This window comes from Carlito syrichta, unplaced genomic scaffold (genome assembly GCF_000164805.1).
Source record: "Carlito syrichta isolate Samal-C Ts95f unplaced genomic scaffold, Tarsius_syrichta-2.0.1 Scaffold306751, whole genome shotgun sequence".
Taxonomy (NCBI): Eukaryota; Metazoa; Chordata; class Mammalia; order Primates; family Tarsiidae; genus Carlito; species Carlito syrichta.
Genome location: NW_007250847.1, coordinates 146850 through 167111, shown reverse-complemented (window position 1 = coordinate 167111; position 20262 = coordinate 146850). Strand labels below are relative to the sequence as shown.

Sequence of the window (20262 nt, the reverse complement as noted above, 5' to 3'; positions counted from 1 at the left end):
GGAATGGGTTTAAGTTAGCAAGCAAGAAGGGATATGACAATTCACCAAACGTTATATTCTCATAAAAAATAATCCAATAATTGATTAAACTTAATATTGAGCACTTAGGAAACATCCAAATTGTCTGAAGAATTGCTAGAGCTTCCTAGGACATTTTAAATTGGACATGGACTTGATGGTCCAGGAAAGAAGGGTTGGGGCCTGTGAAAAATTGACCAGCTCATTGGCCTAGATGCACGCTTGGGGGCAGATGGCAACATATCCCTAAAGGTATTCTTTGAGTGAGAACTCCCCTTTACTCTTTAGGGTGTGGTAGAGAGAAAGACAGGGCTGTTATGCAGCTGAGACTATGTGGTGATAGTGGTCAAATGAGTGAAACTCCACATTTCATTAAATTCTCCAGGACTGTCCTTGTGGATGAAGATGCCAGACCTGAAGAAAAAGAACTCAGAAAAATGAAAGCATCCAGCGTGATCTCAGATGTATGGCTTCCCTTCCCTGGGGAGGGTTGGCAAGTTGTAGTCCTTCCAGTAAAACAAAGACAGAACCAGTAGCAGAGTGGCAAGTGCGATGCTGGAATTTAACTGGGATGAGGCTGAATAGCTTTATCCACATCACTTCCCAACCAAGCATTACAGAGCCAACATCTCAGTGAGAGTCCAGGACACCTCCATATATAGCTCTCTATGACAGAAAAGCTAGTTATCTCTAAACCTTGGTGCTCTTATGCTCTTCCCGCACCTTAGATAGAAGCTACCAAAGGAGAAATGTTTTCTTTAATAATTCCATAGCAAAAACAAAGGGAAGATCAAGAGAATTTAAAAATGAATACCCTTAAATTGTTCTTCTAAAAAGATGGCCTAAGGAAACTATTGGATATACAAAGATTTGTGTACAAAAATGTTTGTTAAAACACTTTAGAGATAACAGAAACTTGAAAAAAAGGAAAATGAATGACTGTATATCCATGATGATAAACAATCTTTTAAGATAGTATCTGAGTCATTAATGGCAAATAGTGAGATGTTGGGCATTTTCCTACTGTGTAGTAGGAGTATGAGCTAGGCATAACCTTTGTGGCATACAACTTGGCAAGTGTATCAAAATTTAATGTATAGTTCTCCTCATAGAAAATTATTCCCCAAATGCACTTCTGCATTACATAAAGACACATAACCACTCCTGTACACTGCAGCTTTGTAAAATCAAGAAAAATTGGAAAAAACTTAATTCCATCAAAGGAGATTAGCTAAATAAATAAAATCATATCTGAACAAGGCAATATGATGAAGTCCTTTTTTAAAAAAATAAATGTCTCTATATTAATTTGGCACAAAGTCTAATGTATTAAGGAAAGAAAAATGAATACAAAACAGGGTACATAGTGTACTCCCATTTGTGTAAAGAAAAAAGTGCATAAAAACAGTTAACACTTGTTGAGCATATATGATATGCTTTGCACTGTTCTAAGAATTTTTTTACATTAACTCTTTTTCCTCTCCCAACAACCCTTGTGAATTGCGCACTATTATCTTTCCCTATTTTGACAGTAAGGGAACACATCCATCCTGCGGGGGAGCTGGAAGACTTGGCAGTCTGACTTGCTCTTAACTACCGTATTACATCTCAAATAGTTACATAGATACATTTGCTTGTGCATGGAATATCTCTGGCATGTAAGCCTCCTTGGGGAAGGGTTTTTTCCTGTTTTATTCACTATTTTATTCCCAGGACCTAGCCCTGGTTCATGTAAGTCCTCAATAAATATTAGTTGAATAAAGAGAATAACTAAATGGAACATATAAGAAACTGGACAGTGGTTACCGGGGGAGGAGGAAACTGGAGGACTAGAGAATAAGGATGGAAGTCTTTTTTTAAACCATATACCCTTTTGAATATTTCAATTTGTATCATATGTGATCATCTACTTTTTAAAATATTTTAAATGATGCTTGTGAAAAATATTGTCACATGAGAAGTGACATCCATGTTATAATGTCAATTGAAAATTAGAATAAAAATATATATACATATATACACATAGTATGTAGACATACACATATATATATACATTTATCTATAGTGTTACCTAATTATGGATTTTTTATGTCTTTCTTTGATGCTCTCTGTATTTTTCCAATTTTTTAGAGTATGTATGAGTATACAAAACACTTGTCTTTTAAGTTTTAATAGTCTTTTTATTTTCAAAGATGTTTTCCATAGAAAACCCAGGAATGCAGAAAAATTACAAAATTATAGAAAAATTACAAAATTACAGACAATTACGGAATAGAGAAAAATTACAGCAAACATCCTCAAATCTCACCACTCAGAAAAACTCTACTGAAATTTTTATCTCTATTTGCATATGCAAAGAAAGATCATTTGACTTCCTTTTTTTCCTACTTCATTTCTTCCTCTTGCCTGATTGCTCTGGCTAGGACTTCCAGTACTATATTAAATATGTGTTGTGAGAGTGGACATCTTTGTCCTGTTCCAGTTATTAGAGGGAATTCTTCCAACTTTTACCCATTCAGTATGATGTTGGCTATGTGTTTGTCATAAATGGCTCTTATTATTTTAAGGTATGCTTCTTCTTGCCTAGAAGGCTAAGAGTTGTTGTTGTTGTTGTTGTTTTTCCACAAAGGGATATTGGATCTTATCAAATGCCTTTTCTGCATCTGTTAGATGATCATATGTTTCTTGTTTTTAATTCTGTTTATGTGGTGGATCATGTTTGTTGATTTGCATATGTTGAACCCACCTTACATCCCAGGAATAAAGCCTGCCTGATCATGGTGAATTATCTTTTTGATGTGCTACTGGATGCAGTTTGCTAGTGTTTTGATAAAGATTTTTGCCTCTATGTTCATCAGGGATATCAGCCTGTAGTTTTATTTCTTGGTTGTGTCTTTGCCAGATTTTGGTTTCAGGAAGATATTGGTTTCATAGAATAAGTTAGGAGGGAGTCTCTCCTCCTTGGTCTTTTTGAAATGGGTTCAGTAGGATTGGTACCAGCAGTTCCTTGTACTTTTAGTAGAATTTGGCTGTGAATCTGTCTGGTTCAGGACTTTTTTTTTTTCTGGTAGGTCTTTTGTTACTGATTCAATTCTGTGACTTGTAATTTGTCTGTTCAGGGTTTCAGTTTCTTCCTGTTTCAATCTTGGAAAGTTTTGTGTTTCCAGGATTTTATCCATTTTCTCCAGATTCTGAATGAATTTACACACACATCTTTAGACACATGAGGCATATGTAATGTCACATGAATGGAACTGCTTTTTCATTCTTTAATATGTTGTACACATCATCCCTAGTCCATAAATATACATTGCATCATCCTCCATGGATAGATATACCAACACACTTTTTTAAAAGAGACTCCCTATTGATGGGCATTTAGTTTGCTTCCAAAGTTTTGCTATTACAAATAATGCTACAGTAAACATCCATGTATGTACATTCTGGTTACTTGCCCAATTATATCCCTAGAAAAAGATGTACTATTTTTATATTATATATAGCATACTTCACTTTTCTGTCAATGATGGGTAGGAACACATTGATGACTTGTTATGAATGCTTGCTAACTTTCCCTACCATCTTTAATTTCTAGGGATTAAAAATTAGCTCCACTGAAGCAGAAAAAATACATTCCAACCAGAGCCCAGTGGAGTTTCAGGAATCCCTATGGATCTTTGAACAGGATGAGATGCTTTCCATTGGGATAGAAGAAGTAAGTAACACTGCATGGGTCCTGACATCATCTGATACTAACCTTTCTGAGTACCTGCCCCATGTTAGAAACTTAAATCTCACCAAAGCACTGTTACAAGCACTGTTACCACCATTATCATCATATGTTCTCGGGGTGCTGGGCTAGTCACACTTAATGGAGTCAAACAAGTTAAAGACGGGAATTAATCTGTAAATTTATATAACTTTTAACTCACTCTTTGCAGGCCCTTTATTCTAGTAGCTGCTCTCATATAGAATGACTTTCTCTGCAGGTGTTTGATATTTTGCCCCTCTATGGAGTGTTGCAGCCACATAGCAGCCACCAGATATCATTCACCTTCTATGGACACTGTAACATCATTGCACAGGCTAAAGCTCTGTGTGAAGTGGAAGGGGGACCCACCTATGAAATAATACTAAAGGGAGAGGCATCTCTGGTCAACTATTCCTTTGACACCAAGCATATTAACTATGGATTACAGGTATAGCAAACCATCAGGTGGAGATTTTCTGGATTTGCCTTAAACATCTTAAACCAATCCCTCCTGGGTCATCATACTTTCACCATCACCCCATCCTGAATCCCTAATCTGCCTCCCTAACTCAGATCATCCTTCTGCTGCCAACTATTTGCCAGACACTTTCACTTGCTTCTTCTCACTGTCTCCTGAAATTCAGCATGTTAGACACTCAAATCCTCTTTTTTCCCTTTCAATCCAGAAGTCCATTCCAATCTCTTCATTTCTTTCAATAGCACTACCATTTTCTCACATTCTTGGGCTTATGATCTCCAAGACTTTTCTGTTGCACTCTCCTTCACCTCCCCACGTCGTTACAACATCCAGGGTTTGCTGATTCATCCACCAGGATCCCTCTCTGAGTCAGTGTTCCCTTTCTGTCACCATTGTTATCACACTACAAGGCCACATCAAGCCATGCCTAAATTACTACAGAAGTTTTTTTCACACTGTAATGTATATACCAATTGCCTGGGAATCCTGTTTAAGTGCAAATTTTGATTCAGTAGGTGATGGGTGGGGCTTGAGAATTTGCATTTCTAATATGCTTCCAGGTAATGCCAGTGCTGCTGGTCCATGGATCCATTGCAAACCAGGGGTTATAGTGCATTCATAGCTGCTACCACTAACCTATCTAGACATCATTGCCAGAGTTTTCCAAAACTGTATTTTCATCCCACCAGGCCCTGACTAATTAAATCTCAGCAGCATTTGGAAAAGTAACATAGCATTGAGGAAAGAGCATGGTCTTGTATTCTGGTTTTACTTCCTACTGACTGTGTGACCCTGGGCACATCAGCTAATCTCTCTAAGCCTCAATATGCCTCATCTATAAGGTAGCAATGCCTATCTCACTCACCAGGAGGTTTGTAATTACTTAAATAAAGTATCTGGTCAGAATAGACCGTCAATCATGATGTTTCTTTTTCTGTTACCCAATGGGTCAGAGCCCTTTCTTCCACCTGGGTGAAGGTATCCTAAGCCCCTCTATTAACTGATATGCTTTACACAGTAAATTTCATTTCCCATAATTCCCCATCATAGTCCATTAATGCAATTGTAGCCAGGCTGGTTTACCCACTGGTTGCACTGCGCCCTGGCCCTTCCTGCCTCCACACCTTCTCTTATGTCTCTCATCCTTCATTTTGCCAACCTTAAACCTGTATGTCCTGTAAGAGCCAGCTCAACTCTATTTGTAATTACCTTTCTCTTACTTTATATTCCCTTGCCACTTAATTATATTCTTTGCCACAATATAATATACTCATAACCAAGTCCAAACTTGTACCACTTGCCACGCAACAGTCAATAATTCAAAAGACAAAGTGTTAGGGCAAGGGAAGCAATTTTATTAGGAAAGCCAGTAAACCAAGAAGATGGTGGACTAGTGTCCTAAAGAACTATCTTTAGTACAAACATCAGGCTCCTTTTTATGTTAGGGGGAAAGGAGCGGGGTGAGGTCAAGAAGTAACCAAGGGCCACAGACATCTGGGCACCAGCGAGGGTCTAGAAGTTGTGAAACTAATCTATTTTTGGTCAGTTGACTTTAGATGATGTAGGTCAGGTCATGATATTCCTATAAATCTTTAACACATTTAACATTGTTACTTATGTGTACACTTTTCTCCTCGGGAGTTAGTTTTGGGAAAGAGATTTATCATTTTTTTCCTAAAGTTGAACTATAAACTAAATTCTTCCTGTAATTAGCTGGTCTATGCACATAGCTAAGCAGAAGCTTTTAACCTAAAGGATATTACCATAGGGAGTAGAAGCAAAACGGAGTCAGTCATGCTTAACCTCTCTCTATTAACATACTTTCTCATTTTTGTTTTAGGATAATTATCAGTTAATTCTGTCAGTACACCTTCTTTTCTCAGTTAGATTTTGTGTTATGTACTCAGAGACCATATCTCCTACCAAATTTCAATAAGGATTGAATCTCCATTATATAGCTACTGCAAGTATAACTACTGAATATTATGCATGACCTTCTCCATTGTTGACCAAATAAAATTATCTTTCCTTATCTCCAGGGCTCTCTAGGCAATTGGTTTTGGCTCATCTCTGAGTGTAGTCTTGGAAGCAGCTAGCCCCTAGCTTGTCCAAAGGATTTCTGAAGTGGCCTCAGTTTGTGGTTATTTGGCCCACTGAGCCAGCTGGTGAATTATATAGCAAAATCTCAGGAAAAAGAACATAACTGGCCTATTATGCCCATAATTTTCCATTTAAATGGAAAGATTCATTTCAGAACATTCTAAATTCAAATCTTATGTTTATCTTACAGGATAGAATCCAGAAAGCAAATCTTCTCACTTTAGAAAGCTTACCTTAAGATTCTCTAATATAAATTTCTGTGATTAAGCAACTGAGGCCCACAGAGGTTAGGCCCTCAGTCCCACATCCATACCTAAATCACTTATTAGGAGAACTAAGACATGAGCTAGTTTCCAGAGTCCACTGGTTCTCCTGCTCCTCCCGTAGGCACTTTTTGTGATGCTGAAATGTAAATTGACCAGTGTCTGTAAGGCATTTTTATTCACCTTTGTCAGAATGACAGCAGCATCCCATGGGATAGGTGACAGTGGAGTCACTTTTCTCCTTCTTCTCTTCTCAAGCTGTTTGACCATGTCACAGAGAGGGAAATCACACTGAAGAACATGGGGAAGGTTGGCTTTGAGTTCAAGGTTTTGATGGACCACCAGTCCTCCCCAGAAAACCTTCTCCCTGGAGTACCACTAATCCTGCCTCTCTCCGTAAGTAAGTGGTGGGAGGGGCCCAAATTCAAACCTACAAGCCACACCCTAGATGTAGGTGGACATACACTGCCACAATTATGGGTGGAACTTTTCCTGAACTCTCTAAAGCAAGAAAAAATAAATAAAGAGCAGATGTGGTGGTACACACCTGTCATCCCAGCACTTTGGGAGGCCTAGAAGGGAGGATCCCTTGAGGCCAGGAGTTTGAGAAAAATAAATAAATCTGGGCCATGTCACTCATTAAACAAATATTTATTGAGTTCTACATTAGCCAGTTTCCAGGCACCAAGGATGCAGCGCTAATAAGACAGATGCATCCCATGGATTTTTTTTTTTTCATGGTAATAAGACTAGGTTATTTTCACTGATGTCTTCACACTTTCCTTATAATTCTTGAGGGCTTTTTCTCCACTGACTGTAGCAGGTGTGAAAACATCAGTAGAAGGCAAGGAGCCAAACTGGTTTCAGAAACAAATGGAGGAGGTGGTTCTTTGTTCATATTGTGTTGATCTACCAGTTTTAAGGAACTTGTGTTGAATTTTTCTCATTATGTAAGTAGCATATAATTGTGATAGAAAAATTGGAAAATATTTTAAAGGAAACTTATTCAAAATCTTAAATTAAAAAAATAAAAACTTTCTATGATAGTTTGTTCTTCCTCTAAATTATCACACACATTTGGGTTTATTGCTAGTCTCCCTATTCTTCATTGATCTGTTTGTCCTTACACTAATACTATTCTACTTTAATTACTATAGTTTTAAAATATATCTTAATATCTATTAGGTCAACTCCCCTTTTGCTCTTCTTTTTCTAACTTGTCTTAGCTAATATTTTGAATTTACCTCTACATCTTTATTTCTCTAACTTCCTAAGTTGAATGCCTATTGTTATTTTTTCTTAGTTAATAATGAAAAAAAATGACTATTTATTTGCTTGAGTATGCCTTTAGCCGTATCCCATAAATTTTAAGAATATTGCCAGGCTCAGTGGCTCAGCCTGTAATCCCACGCCTTTGGGAGGCTGAGGTGAGTGGATTGCCTGAGCTCGTGGGTTCGAGACCCGCCTGTGCAACTTAGTGAGACCTCATCTCTACAATAAATCAAAAATGAACCGGGCGTGGTAGCATGCACCTGTAGTTCCAGTTACTTGGAAGGCTGAGGCGAAAGGATCACCAGAGCCCAGCAGGTCAAGGCTGCAGTGGCCGGGAGCGGCCACTGCACTCCAGTCTGGGTGACAGAGTGAGACTCCAACTCAAAAAAAATTTTAAGAAAATTACCGATGAATAAGTGGAAGTCAATTTTGTATATTTTATACATGTCAATATTTGCTATTAATTTTTATTATTTTCTAAGTTGTCTAGAGTTGTATTTTTATGTAGAAGTATAATTTTATAATATATTTTTCTTTTTTTAATTTCCAAATAACTAAGATTTTTGTTATTGTTATTTAAACTCTTATTAATGCTGATATTGAGAGTTTTTTGTTTCATGGTCAGATAAAATGGCCCTCTAACTAAATGAACTCATTAGTATATTTTAGTGACCTAAAATGATTTTGTATGCCATGAATGTCTGATAATGTTACCTAGGCTATAGAATGTAGATTATAATGAATCTCTTACATTAACCTAAATAGCTCTAGTATTCAAATCTTCTGTTTTTTCCTGTTTAACTTTTCTAAGACTGAGATATTAAAAGTTTTGTCCATTTCTCTACCTATTGTTTTCTACAAATATGTGAAAATTTTTGTTTAATACCTTTTCATTTTGTGTTAACATGTAAGATTTCATAACTATTTTATCTGTTTTAATTGCTTTCTTGTTCCCTTTTATTTATTTATTTTTTTCATTTTCACTTTGGTATTGTGATTCCTGCTTTCCTTTTGCCTTATGTCATTTTCCCATAATATATGACATTTTGTTTTAGATTTATCACTCATAAAACATATATAGTTGGATTTTTAAAAATCTTCTCTGGAAATCTTAGGACTCAATAGGGAGATATAACACATTCTTATCATTAGTATAATTAAAATTATTGGTATTATTTCCTTCACTGTATTTTCTTTTTTTTTTTTAATTTCCTGAATGTTTTCTTTCTAATCTTATGTTTTCTTTGCCTTTTTAAAAATTAATTTTTAAGCATTTTCATTTACATCGCTGCTGTTAGTGTAAATTGACACAACTTTATAAGGAACAATTTGGCATCATCTACAAAAATTACCCTTTGACCCAGAAACTTATTTTCAAATAATTTTTTCTACATACATATTCCCACATTTACAAAATATGTACATATTTTCTATGTAATTTATAGTGGCAATAGCAAAAGACCAGAAACAAACGAAAATGTCTATCAGTAGGAAACTAATTTTTTTAATGTATTAAAACTATGTAATGGAATAATATACAGCAGTTAAAAAGGATAAGGCAATTCTATATGTACTAATACTTAGTAAATTCTAAGATATAGTGTTAGGTAAAAAGAAAAGAAAAAGAAGATTAAAACAAACACGATATGTGTGTATATATATGTATATATATATATGCTACCATTTGCATTTTAATATTCTGTATATAGTTGGATCCAGTTAGCTAATATTTTGTTTACTATTTTTGCCTCTTTGTTAATAAGTGATAATTGGTTCATGAAATTCCTTCTTCATGCTGTATTTGACCAGTATAAATATCATAAGAAAAAATGAGTAACTCTTTTCTATTTTCTGGTATGGTTTATAAATTAATGATTATCTGTTTTTTGAAGAGTTAGTAGTGCTTGTTTCTAATACTATACATTCATTTGGGTGGTTTTTTTTTTTCATTTTTTAACTTCTATATAGGATATGGGTAATTAGGAGATTTTTTTAGTTTGGTTATTCATATTTTCCAGAAAATCGTTAATTTCACAAAAATGTTTTAATATTGGCATAACGTTTTCTCATAGCCATATATGATTTATAGAATTTTTTTGCTATATTTACACTTATAAACCATTAACTTTTTTTGGTGGCTTTTCTCCTTATCTTCTCAATCAATCTTGCCAGAGTTTTTGTATATTTGTATTAGTCTTTTGTCAAAGAACAAGCTTTCAGTTTTATGGAACTCTTTTGTTTCTTTGTACTCTATTTCATTAAATCTCTTATTTTTTTCCTTCTTTTTTCAGGTTTATTTTGTTGTTGTTATTGTTATTTTACTAATTTAAAGAGTTGAACCTGTAGCACATTAGTTTTCACTCCTCTGGTCTTTCTACTGTATAGGGTTTTATCAGTTCACATAATGAGCAGGTGTTGAAGGTTTACTACTTACCTGGAGTACCTGAGATCTTTCAAAGGAATTTCCAAATCCAGATTGCCCACCTGGACCCAGAAAATATCACTCTGAGTGGAGAGGGAATCTTTCCCCGAATCTGCCTCGATCTCCCCAGGAACCTCACAGGTACTGCTGTATATTATAGTACTTCCCCGCTGGGGACAAAAGTTTATTTTAGCTTTGTTTATTTGAAGGTTAATAGCTACTTCATTTATTTGCTTAGAAGTTCCTTCTAGTTATCTTTGGTGTTATTCTTTAAGTACACACACACACACACACACACACACACACACACACACACACACACAGCAAAAGTTGGATTTAACTTGGTGATCTGAGTTTAGTGGGATAAGATACGGCCTGTGCAGCCCCAAATTAAGAACCCTGGCCAATTTTGCCATTATTGAATGACTTACAGAAGGATCAGAAATTTTCACCTGCAAAGGCTTTTCCACTTGGTGCATGTGCCTTACAGCCATCGTTTCTCACTGATTTATCCTTTCTTAATCACACACTTATAGATGCCCACTGAGATGGCAAAGGCTAATGTACCTACAGGAGTAGAATTCTCAAAATATAAACTGTACAGAAAGGCAACCACAGATTCTGAGCCCTTATTTTGGCATTACACAGTTTGAAGGCTATATTAGACTCTAATGGTTGTCTGCCCACATACCAGACAAGTCTTTTCTGGTCATGTCTGGCCTCCGAGACCATCCTCGGCACCAGAATGATATTTGTCTTGGCAGATCCTACAACTCAACTGAGCAGCTCTTTCAGTCATAGACTCTCCCTGGCTCTTTCTTCCTGATACAGGGTACAGGATGAAGGGCCAGGAAAATCTCTCATTCTTCTTCATAAATCCTTTTCTGAGCTCCTTGAAACCCACTTTTTCTAAAAAGCTTTGGGCTAAGTCCTCCCACTCCAGTCTTTCCTCCTAAAGTCACTAACTCTCCTGTTGAGGATCATCCATTGAATTCTAATTGCTCCCTGAAAACATAATCATGAATACTAGTAAAGCTAAAACCACCTTCCACTCTAGTACCTAGATTTTCAGCCAGATGAGTGTTGCACGTATGTTGTTAGGGAGAATACCACGTGGTTGAAATATGGATGTCCAGGTGGCCTCATCAGGGCAGTAGACATGGTATGATCAGTAATAGTTTTTTTAAAAATTCAAATTTGAACACCATTAGTTGGATCTTCTATATGTCAGTTCTCTATGGTCCCAGCATTTCCTATTGTTTCCTGGTGGACATTTTAATTACTTTGCCTACTTTGCCCCTCAAAGGATTTGAATTTGCACTGGCTTAATGGTATAATTGAGTGTCCAAAGTTTCCCCATCGACAATATCTTGACTCTTCATATTATGGGTTGTTTAGCTTTAGTTAAAGCAACTTAACTAAAACATGTTCTTTTTGTTAATTGAGATTTAATAAACATGAATATTGACTTAAACATGAAAACTGGGTCAGCTGTCCCAGTTTGTCCAGCACTGAGAGAGCTTCAGGGTGTAGAGTTTAAATGTTAGAACTGAGAAAGTCCCAAGTGAACAGGGCTCAAGTGGGTCACCTTACAAGTGACTTAAAATGTTACAGCTTTCAAGTTCCTGGGAATCAGCCAGTTGCTCATTAAAGCATAATCTCATTAAACTCAATGAGGTCTCTGATACAAATTCAACTCACAAATTACCTCACCCTCTGAAGCAGAGGAAACATGGCAGGCAAAGTACCAAAAAGTTTACTTCCCTTCTCACTCTATCCTGAGCTGAAAGTGTGTTTGGGACATAATCATATTTTTCTGAACTTCCTGAGTCGCCTCTCCTTCCAACCTCCATAGGAAATGAAAAGTATGGAACCTTCTTGAATCAGGCCAGAAAAAACATAGAAACAGAATACAACAAATATGAAACTCCTGATCACTTTGAGATAATACCTGAGGAAATGCTTGAGGATGACTCTACTGAGGTAAGACTAGCTTCACCTGCATAGAATGTTTATACAGAAGGACAGTATGTGCAAAGCACCAGTGGCAAGAAGAACATAGTATCTCTGCGAAACAGAAAGGAGAAAGAGCTAAGGCAAAGAAGGGGGGAGATAGGAGAGAGAAGAGAAGCCTAAAGAAGTGAGCGGCTGCCTGGTGAACCTATTAGAGGTTTTAGACGTTATCCTGAGAGCATCAAGAAGCCACTGAAGTGGATTGCCTGAGCCCGCGGGTTCAAGACCCGCCTGGGCAACTTGGCGAGACCTCCTCTCCACAATAAATCAAAAAGTCAGCCGGGCATGGTAGTGCACACCTGTAGTTCCAGCTCCTTGGAAGGCTGAGGCGGAAGGATTGCCGGAACCCAGCAGGTCGAGGCTGCGGTGGCCGGGAGCGGCCACTGCACTCCAGTCTGGGCAACTGAGTGAGACTCCAACTCAAAAAAAAAAAGCCACTGAAGTGTTTCAATCAGAGGTGTGGCATAATCAGTTTTGCAACCATCTTTTAAAAAAGTCCTTCAGCTGCCTTGTGGAGACTTGAGGGGTCTGGGACTTTGGGTGATAATAGGAGATGAAGAGAGATCAGCTTTTAAAAAAAAAAAGCTGATGCAATAATTCTAGATGAGAGCTGGTGGTGGTATAAGCAATGATAATGACAGGGGGCCAGGGAGAACTGGGCAGGCTCAAGGAATGTTCCAGAAGTGGAATGGTCAGGGATTAGAGATTGATTGGATATGAGGTGAGGCCACATGGCCTCTATGTGCCTTGCATGGATGACAAGGTAGGGAGTGGGGTACTGAGATGGGAAACTCAGGAGGAAAAGCGAGTTTTGGTGGGAGGGAAAGGAAGGGAAGTGAGTTCAGATGGTTCTGATGGTTATTGAGCATGAGATTTCTATGCACCATCCAAGTGAAGCATCCAACAGGGAATTGTAGCCACAGCCAGGGACCTGGGAGAGAGGGAGGCTAGAGAAAGTGATCTGAGAGTCATCAGATGGGTATCATAGTCACCAGAAACGAGGAGATTCCCTAGAAAGTATGTTCAGAGAGTAGGGAAGAGGATGGATTCAGAATGGAGCCCTCAAATATCCCAATATCTGAGTGGGAGAGGGATGACTAAAATGTTCTGGAAAATCAGGAATGAGTGGTGCCAGAGCTGGGAGCAGGTCAAGAGGGGGTCTGGAAGAGGGAGTGTAAGAGGAAGTGGCCTAGCTTGTAAATAAAAGCTAGACTAGGAAGTCAGGATTCCAAAATGTCCTCCCTCACCACCCCCTGTAATTCTGCTCTTAACAGTTTATTCCTGACCATGAAAGCTGCCGTCTCCCTGTTTTCTTCTTTTAAAATGCAACTGTGCCTGAGACTACTGTCCTAAGGAAGAATTATATATGTAGCTAGAAAGCCCTAACTGGTTAAGAGGGGGTTCTAAAATGGGGAAGAAGGGTGTCATGAGGGGGACTGGGAGCCCAAAAGGTCACTAGCGATAATTTGTTTCGCAGAAACCTGGTTCAGGTACATGACACTAAAAGTGAACCTCAGCACCAGGATAATCATAATTAATACTGCCAGCTACCATTTATCGAACTCTTATACTAAGCCTGTTAACATGCATTGTTATCTCATTAAATCTTCCCAAAATGGGGAGAGGGGGAGTATGGTGTCACTGTTGTCTATATTGTACAGTTTTACAGAACTCACGGAAATGAACAGCATGCCCAAGGCAAGCACAGAGCTAGGATTTGAACTGAGACCTGCCCAACTGCTAAGAGGGTGCCCTAGGCTCTGCTCTCTCCTGAAGGACCGGGTTGCCCATGAGGGGCAGTGGTGTGTTTCCACCTGCTAACCGCCTTCCCAGGCTGCTCCTCATCAAAGCCTTGGGACATCTGCCTCTGGAAGTCCTCCAGACCCGAGGTTTCTGTGAATGTGATGGCACGTGCAGAGCCAAGCTAGTCCCCCTGAGTAAAACAAAGTCTATACCACTGGTGGCTCAGGAGCCAAACACAGGTTTGGCTTTGCTGTTCCAGAATCCTGCCAACTGGGGGCGCTGTCCATAGGACATGCTCCTCTCACTGTTTGTTACAGTTCCAACTCTCACTGTCTGATGTCTCACTGTGGGCCAGGGCACACATTAACCTTCCCTGCTGGGCCCTGGACTTAAGGTCTGGCACTTTTCTTTTCTTTTTTATTTATTTTTTTTAGTTGGAGTCTCACTCTGTCACCTCGACCTGCTGGGCTCCGGCGATCCTTCCACCTCAGCTTTCCGTTGCTGGAACTACAGGCGTGCACTACCACGCCCGGCTAATTTTTTATTTTACTGTAGAGATGAGGTCTGGCCAAGTTGCCCAGGTGGGTCTTGAACCCGTGGGCTCAGGCGGTTCACTCACCTCAGCCTCCCAAAGTGCTGGGATTGCAGGCTGAGCCACTGAGCCCGGCAAAATACTTTGAGGCTTCTTCTTATTTTTTATTTTTTATTTTTTTTGAGTTGGAGTCTCACTCTGTGTCCCAGACTGGAGTGCAGTGGCGGCTCCCGGTCACCGCAGCCTCGACCTGCTGGACTCCAGCGATCCTTCCACCTCAGCCTTCCGAGTAGCTGGAATTACAGGCACGGCTGATTTAGGTCTGGCACTTTTCAAACAATGTTTCTCAGCCTTTTTCACTATCACCCTCTAAAAATCAGTTAGACACTTTTTTAAAATACCTCCCATGAAATATTTTTATTACTTATAAAATGGAATATATTTGAATCATTTGGTATTTATTTTTTTAACTTTTTATTTGGAAATGATTATAGATCTATAGGGAGTTGCAAAAAAAAATGCTTTTCCCAGTGGTAACATAGTACAATAATCAAAACCAAGGAATTGACATTAATACAAGCCACAGAGCTTATTCAGACCTCACCAGTTTTACATGCGAGTTGTGTGCATATTTCTATGCAATTTTAATCATATGTAGGTTTGTATGATCACCACCATAATTTAGATACAGAACTGTTCCATCACCACAAGGATTCTTTGTACTTCTTGAGGAAATAAAATTAAAAACAAAATCTCCTCCAACCCAGAAAAATCTCTCCAGGAAGACTGAAGAGAGAAAACAATTGAATAAGTAATTAAACCAGGATGTGATGCACATCACAGGCAGTCTGCTGAGAGAGCGCAAAGACCAAAGTCTGACCCTTTTATAGCCAACCAGATACATCCATTCCTTGCATGTTCTCAAAGTAAACAATAGCTAGTCCTCAAGTAAGAGGACTTGACAACATGATAATTAAGGTGACCATCTGTGTTAGCTAATTGGCTTTATCCAAAGGAAAAACAAACTTCTCTTGCCTATGACAGAGCCTCTCAGAAATTAGGCTTCTATCCTCTCACAGGAACCAGGAGATTGAGATTTCATCTTTCCTGTTGATTACATTTCAAAGAGATGGTTCCCAGGTCTTTGGGAAAGACATTTCTGGTTCCTAAAGCTGGCAAGCAGTTTATTTCACTTTTTTAAAGATTTACTCACAGCAAATTGGATGGAGTTGGAGACCATCAAACTTAGTGATTTATCACAGAAACAAAGAACTGATTACTGAATGTTCTCACTCATAAGTGGAACCTAAACATTAATCACACTAACACAAGGAAGGGATTAGCAGTCCCTGGACACTGCTGAGGGAGGGAGGGAGGAGCAGGGTCACAAAGGGTACCTGGTTTTAAGCCAGAGGAAGTAAGGGCCAGTTGGAGGTCAAAACTTCACCTGCAGCAGCCTGCTTGTGTAGCTAATCCTGACTTGTATTCCACATCTCTATAATAAAATAAAATGTTTTTTAAAAATGTAAAAGTTGATTTTAGCTAAAAAATAAAATAATAAAGATTTACCCACATTTGAAAGACAGGACATCGCTAAGAACTTAAAATTACACATTTCCTCATAAGGAAAGGGAGGAAGAAGTTTATTTCCTTATTTTTAACAGGGAGGATTAAGCCTCATTTTTAATTTGTGTTTGCCCTTATGTGTGCCCCTTTTGTAACCACACCCATCCTTCTCTCCCTGTTCCTTACCCCTGGTAACCACTAATCTGTTCTCCATCTCTATACTTTTGTTATTACAAGAATGTTATATTATTAGAGTCATATGGCACGTAGCCTTTTGAGATTGACTTTTTTCATTCAGCATAATTCCCTTGAGATCCATTCAAGTTGTCGTATACATCAATAGTTCTTCTTTTTTATTACTGATTAGTACCCCATGGCGTAGATATGCTGTTCGTTTACCCTTCCACCCCCTTCCCATAAAGAAATGTAATACCATAAATATACTGTATATCTGTTTATGTACTGTTGCCCTTTGGAGGACCACAAACCATTGTAATATCTAAGATATTTTTCTCCACCACCCCGAACCAATTTTCACCTCTTTAGAAGTGTTATTGACCTGTTGAAAATACATGTTCTAGAAGAATCTGCTGACTTGCCCTTCTCTCTTGCCCCAGTTAAGTGCTCATCTCCAGATGGAAGTAGAGCGACTTATAGTCCAAAGCTATGCCCTAGAACATCAGAAAACAGTTACAGCTGATCTCATTGATGATACCTACTTCAGCCATCGGAGTTGCCGCAGACTGACCAAGTAAGCACCCTTCTGTGTTGTGTTTGTTTCAGAGTGTAGCAGAGCAAGCAGTGCTGCCTCGTACAGAAAGCTCCCTGAAATACTGGTTGATCATCTAGGAATGAAACCACTCAGCTCCCATTACCTGCCATCCCGTAACATCAAGCCAACCAGATTTGTGTCTTTTAAAATCAGAAAACTACAGCCTTGTCTAATGGACCCGAAAAGGTCCATGAGGGCCTATGTCAAACATGTCCTGAGATAATGGCCAAATCATCAGTGTGAACTTCTGGGGGAGTTATGTTGTTTCTAGTCTCCATTTAGGTGGCCGTTAATTGTTCTCTACTTGGGAGAATAAAGTTGTGCACAGAAGGTAAAAAAGGAACCTCACTCACTTTTGGAAAAGTAGCCTTCCAGTTTTGAAAGTGGCTGGTAAGGAAAGCCTGTTAACCATTTCAGAGTCCAGCTGCCAGAGTACATCCTGGACTTTGGCTACATTGTCCTTGGTGACGTCCGAACCCACATCATCAAGATCACCAACACCAGTCACTTTCCCGTGTCCTTCCACGCAGATAAACGTGTCCTTCATGAGACAGGTAACCAGGCTGGGGAGACCCTTTCCTACTGCACTTTGTCATTTCTAGCAAGGAACCCAGGAACCCATCTGTACTGTCCTTCTGGAGCAGAATTTGTGCCTCTTCTGGGATCAGCTCAAAGAATTGCTAGGCCAATTATTGGGTCATCCTGCCCCAGAGTGGATTCTATCTAGAGATTTTGCTTGCTATTTCTATTTCCCACTTAGAAATTTTGTTTGTCTTGGCCCAGGATTCAGTACTGAGCTAGATCGTGTAAAGCATCTGCCTTACTGTGAAATGGAAACATTTGAAATGCGATTCGACCCACAAGGGGCCAATCTTCCTGTTGGAAACAAAGAAGTCATTCTGCCCATCAAGGTACTGGGCCCATTTGACTGTCAAGGTTTTTAGCTCTGTTTGCTGATTGCCCCTGGTATGATCCAATTACTATGTCAGAGCTGTGATTCTTCCCCCAGTCACATGACACATGGTAAGAGCAGTGATTTATGTTTGCTCTAGGTGGTTGGAGGGCCAACAGTTCACATCCGTCTCCAAGCCAAGGTGACTATTCCAACAATGACACTGTCCTGTGGAAAAGTGGAGTTTGCCACAATTCAGTGTGGACAGTGCTTGGTGGAAAATATTCAGCTTTCCAATCATCTCCAAGTCCCTTGTGAATGGTTTGTTCATAGCCAAAAGCCTGTTAACAAGGTAAGTGAATTGTGCCCCATTGGTCTCCTTTTCTCCATCTCTATTTCAGCCAGATTTGTAATTCTAGGCCTTCACTCTCATTATTTCAATCTCCTGCTCAAAAACTTTCATTGGCAACCATTACCTTCTCAATAGAAGCTGGGACCCTTAGCCCAGCGCTCAAGGCCCTGTCAGGCCATGCTGTGGCAGGTCAAATGTCATTCATCTTTGTACCTCTGATATCTACACATTCTCTGACACTCAGGAAAATAGGTTGTGTAAAGATGAAATAAGTCCATTTTCCATAGAAGATGATCTAATTGTCTAATATTTATAAACCAGCTGAAGAAACATATACCAAAGTACTTAAGACAGAAACTACATGCTGAGATAAAGCCAAAGACTCGGATCTTTGAGATCCAGCCCACTTCTGGAGTCTTGGATCCTGATGAAAGGTCCAACGTGCAAGTGAAATTCATGCCAAAAGAAGAGGTGAGCCTTAAAGTTAATGTGCCTTTATTTAGATTCTCTGAATCATTTGAGCTTTGCTCAATGCCCATGCTTGTTTGGGTCTCAAAGGAGGCTTTGAGTGCCTGGTGCATTGCTATTCTGAATATGGCATCTCAAGTGCTTCTGTTTCATGTAGTAGCTGGGTGGCCTGGTGGTCGGGAATCCACAGACTATCTAACACATCGATTTCATAAACAGACCTGAGTTAATAGCCTTCTGCCTCTACACTCATAGTCTTGTGTCTTTGAGCAAATTACTTAGCTTCACTAAGCCTCAGTTTGCTCATAGATAGCATACAAAGTAGTAATATTAGTTATCCAAAATATTCTTTATTGCAATTCTGAAATCCAAAAAGCTCCAAAATCTGGAGGGTGAGAGGAGCAGATTTTATAAGTTTCAGACCAAAACTCATTTGGCAGAAAAATCTCATCTGACATGAGACTGTTTAGCTTTTATTTATCCCACTTAGTTTTCAGAGTTAAACATTGTTAAACATTGCAACTGCAGAAATATTGATGCGTTTGGTTACAGGGGGCCTGTCCCAGACTCTGCTGAGGGTATTAGGTAGCAAAGGTTATATGCCCTCTGTTTACCTTTTTAAAAATCTAAATTTGAAAATATCTGGCCCCCTGTGTTTCAGATAAATTATTATCAACTTCCTGGGGTCATTTTGAGGATTAAGTGCACAACATTGAATAAAACACACAGCATACCACTGTATATTAAGTGTCTCAATAATTATTAACTGTTATCAACAGAAGTTGTGATAAGTACTTCCTGATGGATAGCCTCCCTGAGCCTCTTAAATGTTTCTTTTGAGCACCATCAGCACAAAGCTACTCTGGACCAAGAACACAGTAAAATTAATAAAATCCTAGAACCAGAGAGGATCTCAAGACTTTGCACTGTGAAGACTTGTGTTCAAAGCTTGAGGCATTTGGGAAATGTTCTCCTTTATTCTGTTCTTTTTTTTTTTTTTTTTTAGTTCATGTCTTTTATTAGCTCATACACAATTACTTCTCTTCTGGTTTGTTGAAGCAATAAGTCAGACATTTGCCACAGTAATGTCTGTCAAAGTGGCTGACCGTAAAAACTCCAGCACCACATTCAACTGAAGGATACTCTCGACGAAGGCGACTGATTTTGCCATTCTCATCCACCTTATAGTACTTCAGGACAGCCAGCTTAACCTTCTTTCTCTTATGCTTATTCTTCTTGGGAGTCGTATAAGACTTTTTCTTCCTTTTCTTAGCACCACCACGACGTCTCAGCACAAGATGAAGAGTAGATTTCTTTTGAATGTTGTAGTCAGACAGAGTATGTCCATCTTCCAGTTGCTTGCCAGCAAAGATCAGTCTTTGCTGGTCAGGAGGAATTCCTTCCTTATCCTGGATCTTGGCCTTTACATTTTCTATTGTATCCGAGGGTTCAACCTCGAGAGTGATGGTCTTCCCCGTAAGGGTTTTCATGAAAATCTGCATCTTGGCGTGGTCCCACCGCAGATGGCAGATCGAAAAGGAAGAGCTATTCTGTTCTTTTAAAAGAGAAACTGATATGAATTTTCTAGAATACCTATGGTTAACTCCTATTTTGCTGATT

The 20262-nt window shown here is 38.9% G+C and overlaps 1 protein-coding gene and 1 pseudogene across 2 annotated transcripts in view; one reads left to right on the top strand and one right to left on the bottom strand.

The window, feature by feature from the left end:
- Positions 1–20262, top strand: part of LOC103265684 (hydrocephalus-inducing protein homolog) — a gene marked incomplete at its 3' end in the record, with an annotated part of 243165 nt that overhangs the window by 76915 nt on the left and 145988 nt on the right. The window contains exons 8-18 of the mRNA XM_021715156.1: positions 404–482; positions 3614–3733; positions 4008–4217; positions 6869–7006; positions 10268–10445; positions 12160–12287; positions 16776–16909; positions 17348–17484; positions 17714–17841; positions 17983–18174; positions 18496–18645. Of these exons, the coding sequence (XP_021570831.1) occupies positions 404–482; positions 3614–3733; positions 4008–4217; positions 6869–7006; positions 10268–10445; positions 12160–12287; positions 16776–16909; positions 17348–17484; positions 17714–17841; positions 17983–18174; positions 18496–18645 (1594 nt within the window). The remainder of the gene's footprint in view (positions 1–403; positions 483–3613; positions 3734–4007; positions 4218–6868; positions 7007–10267; positions 10446–12159; positions 12288–16775; positions 16910–17347; positions 17485–17713; positions 17842–17982; positions 18175–18495; positions 18646–20262) is intronic.
- Positions 19645–20175, bottom strand: LOC103265683 (annotated as a pseudogene). The gene has a single exon (XR_002482264.1). The product of XR_002482264.1 is annotated as a ubiquitin-40S ribosomal protein S27a pseudogene (transcript).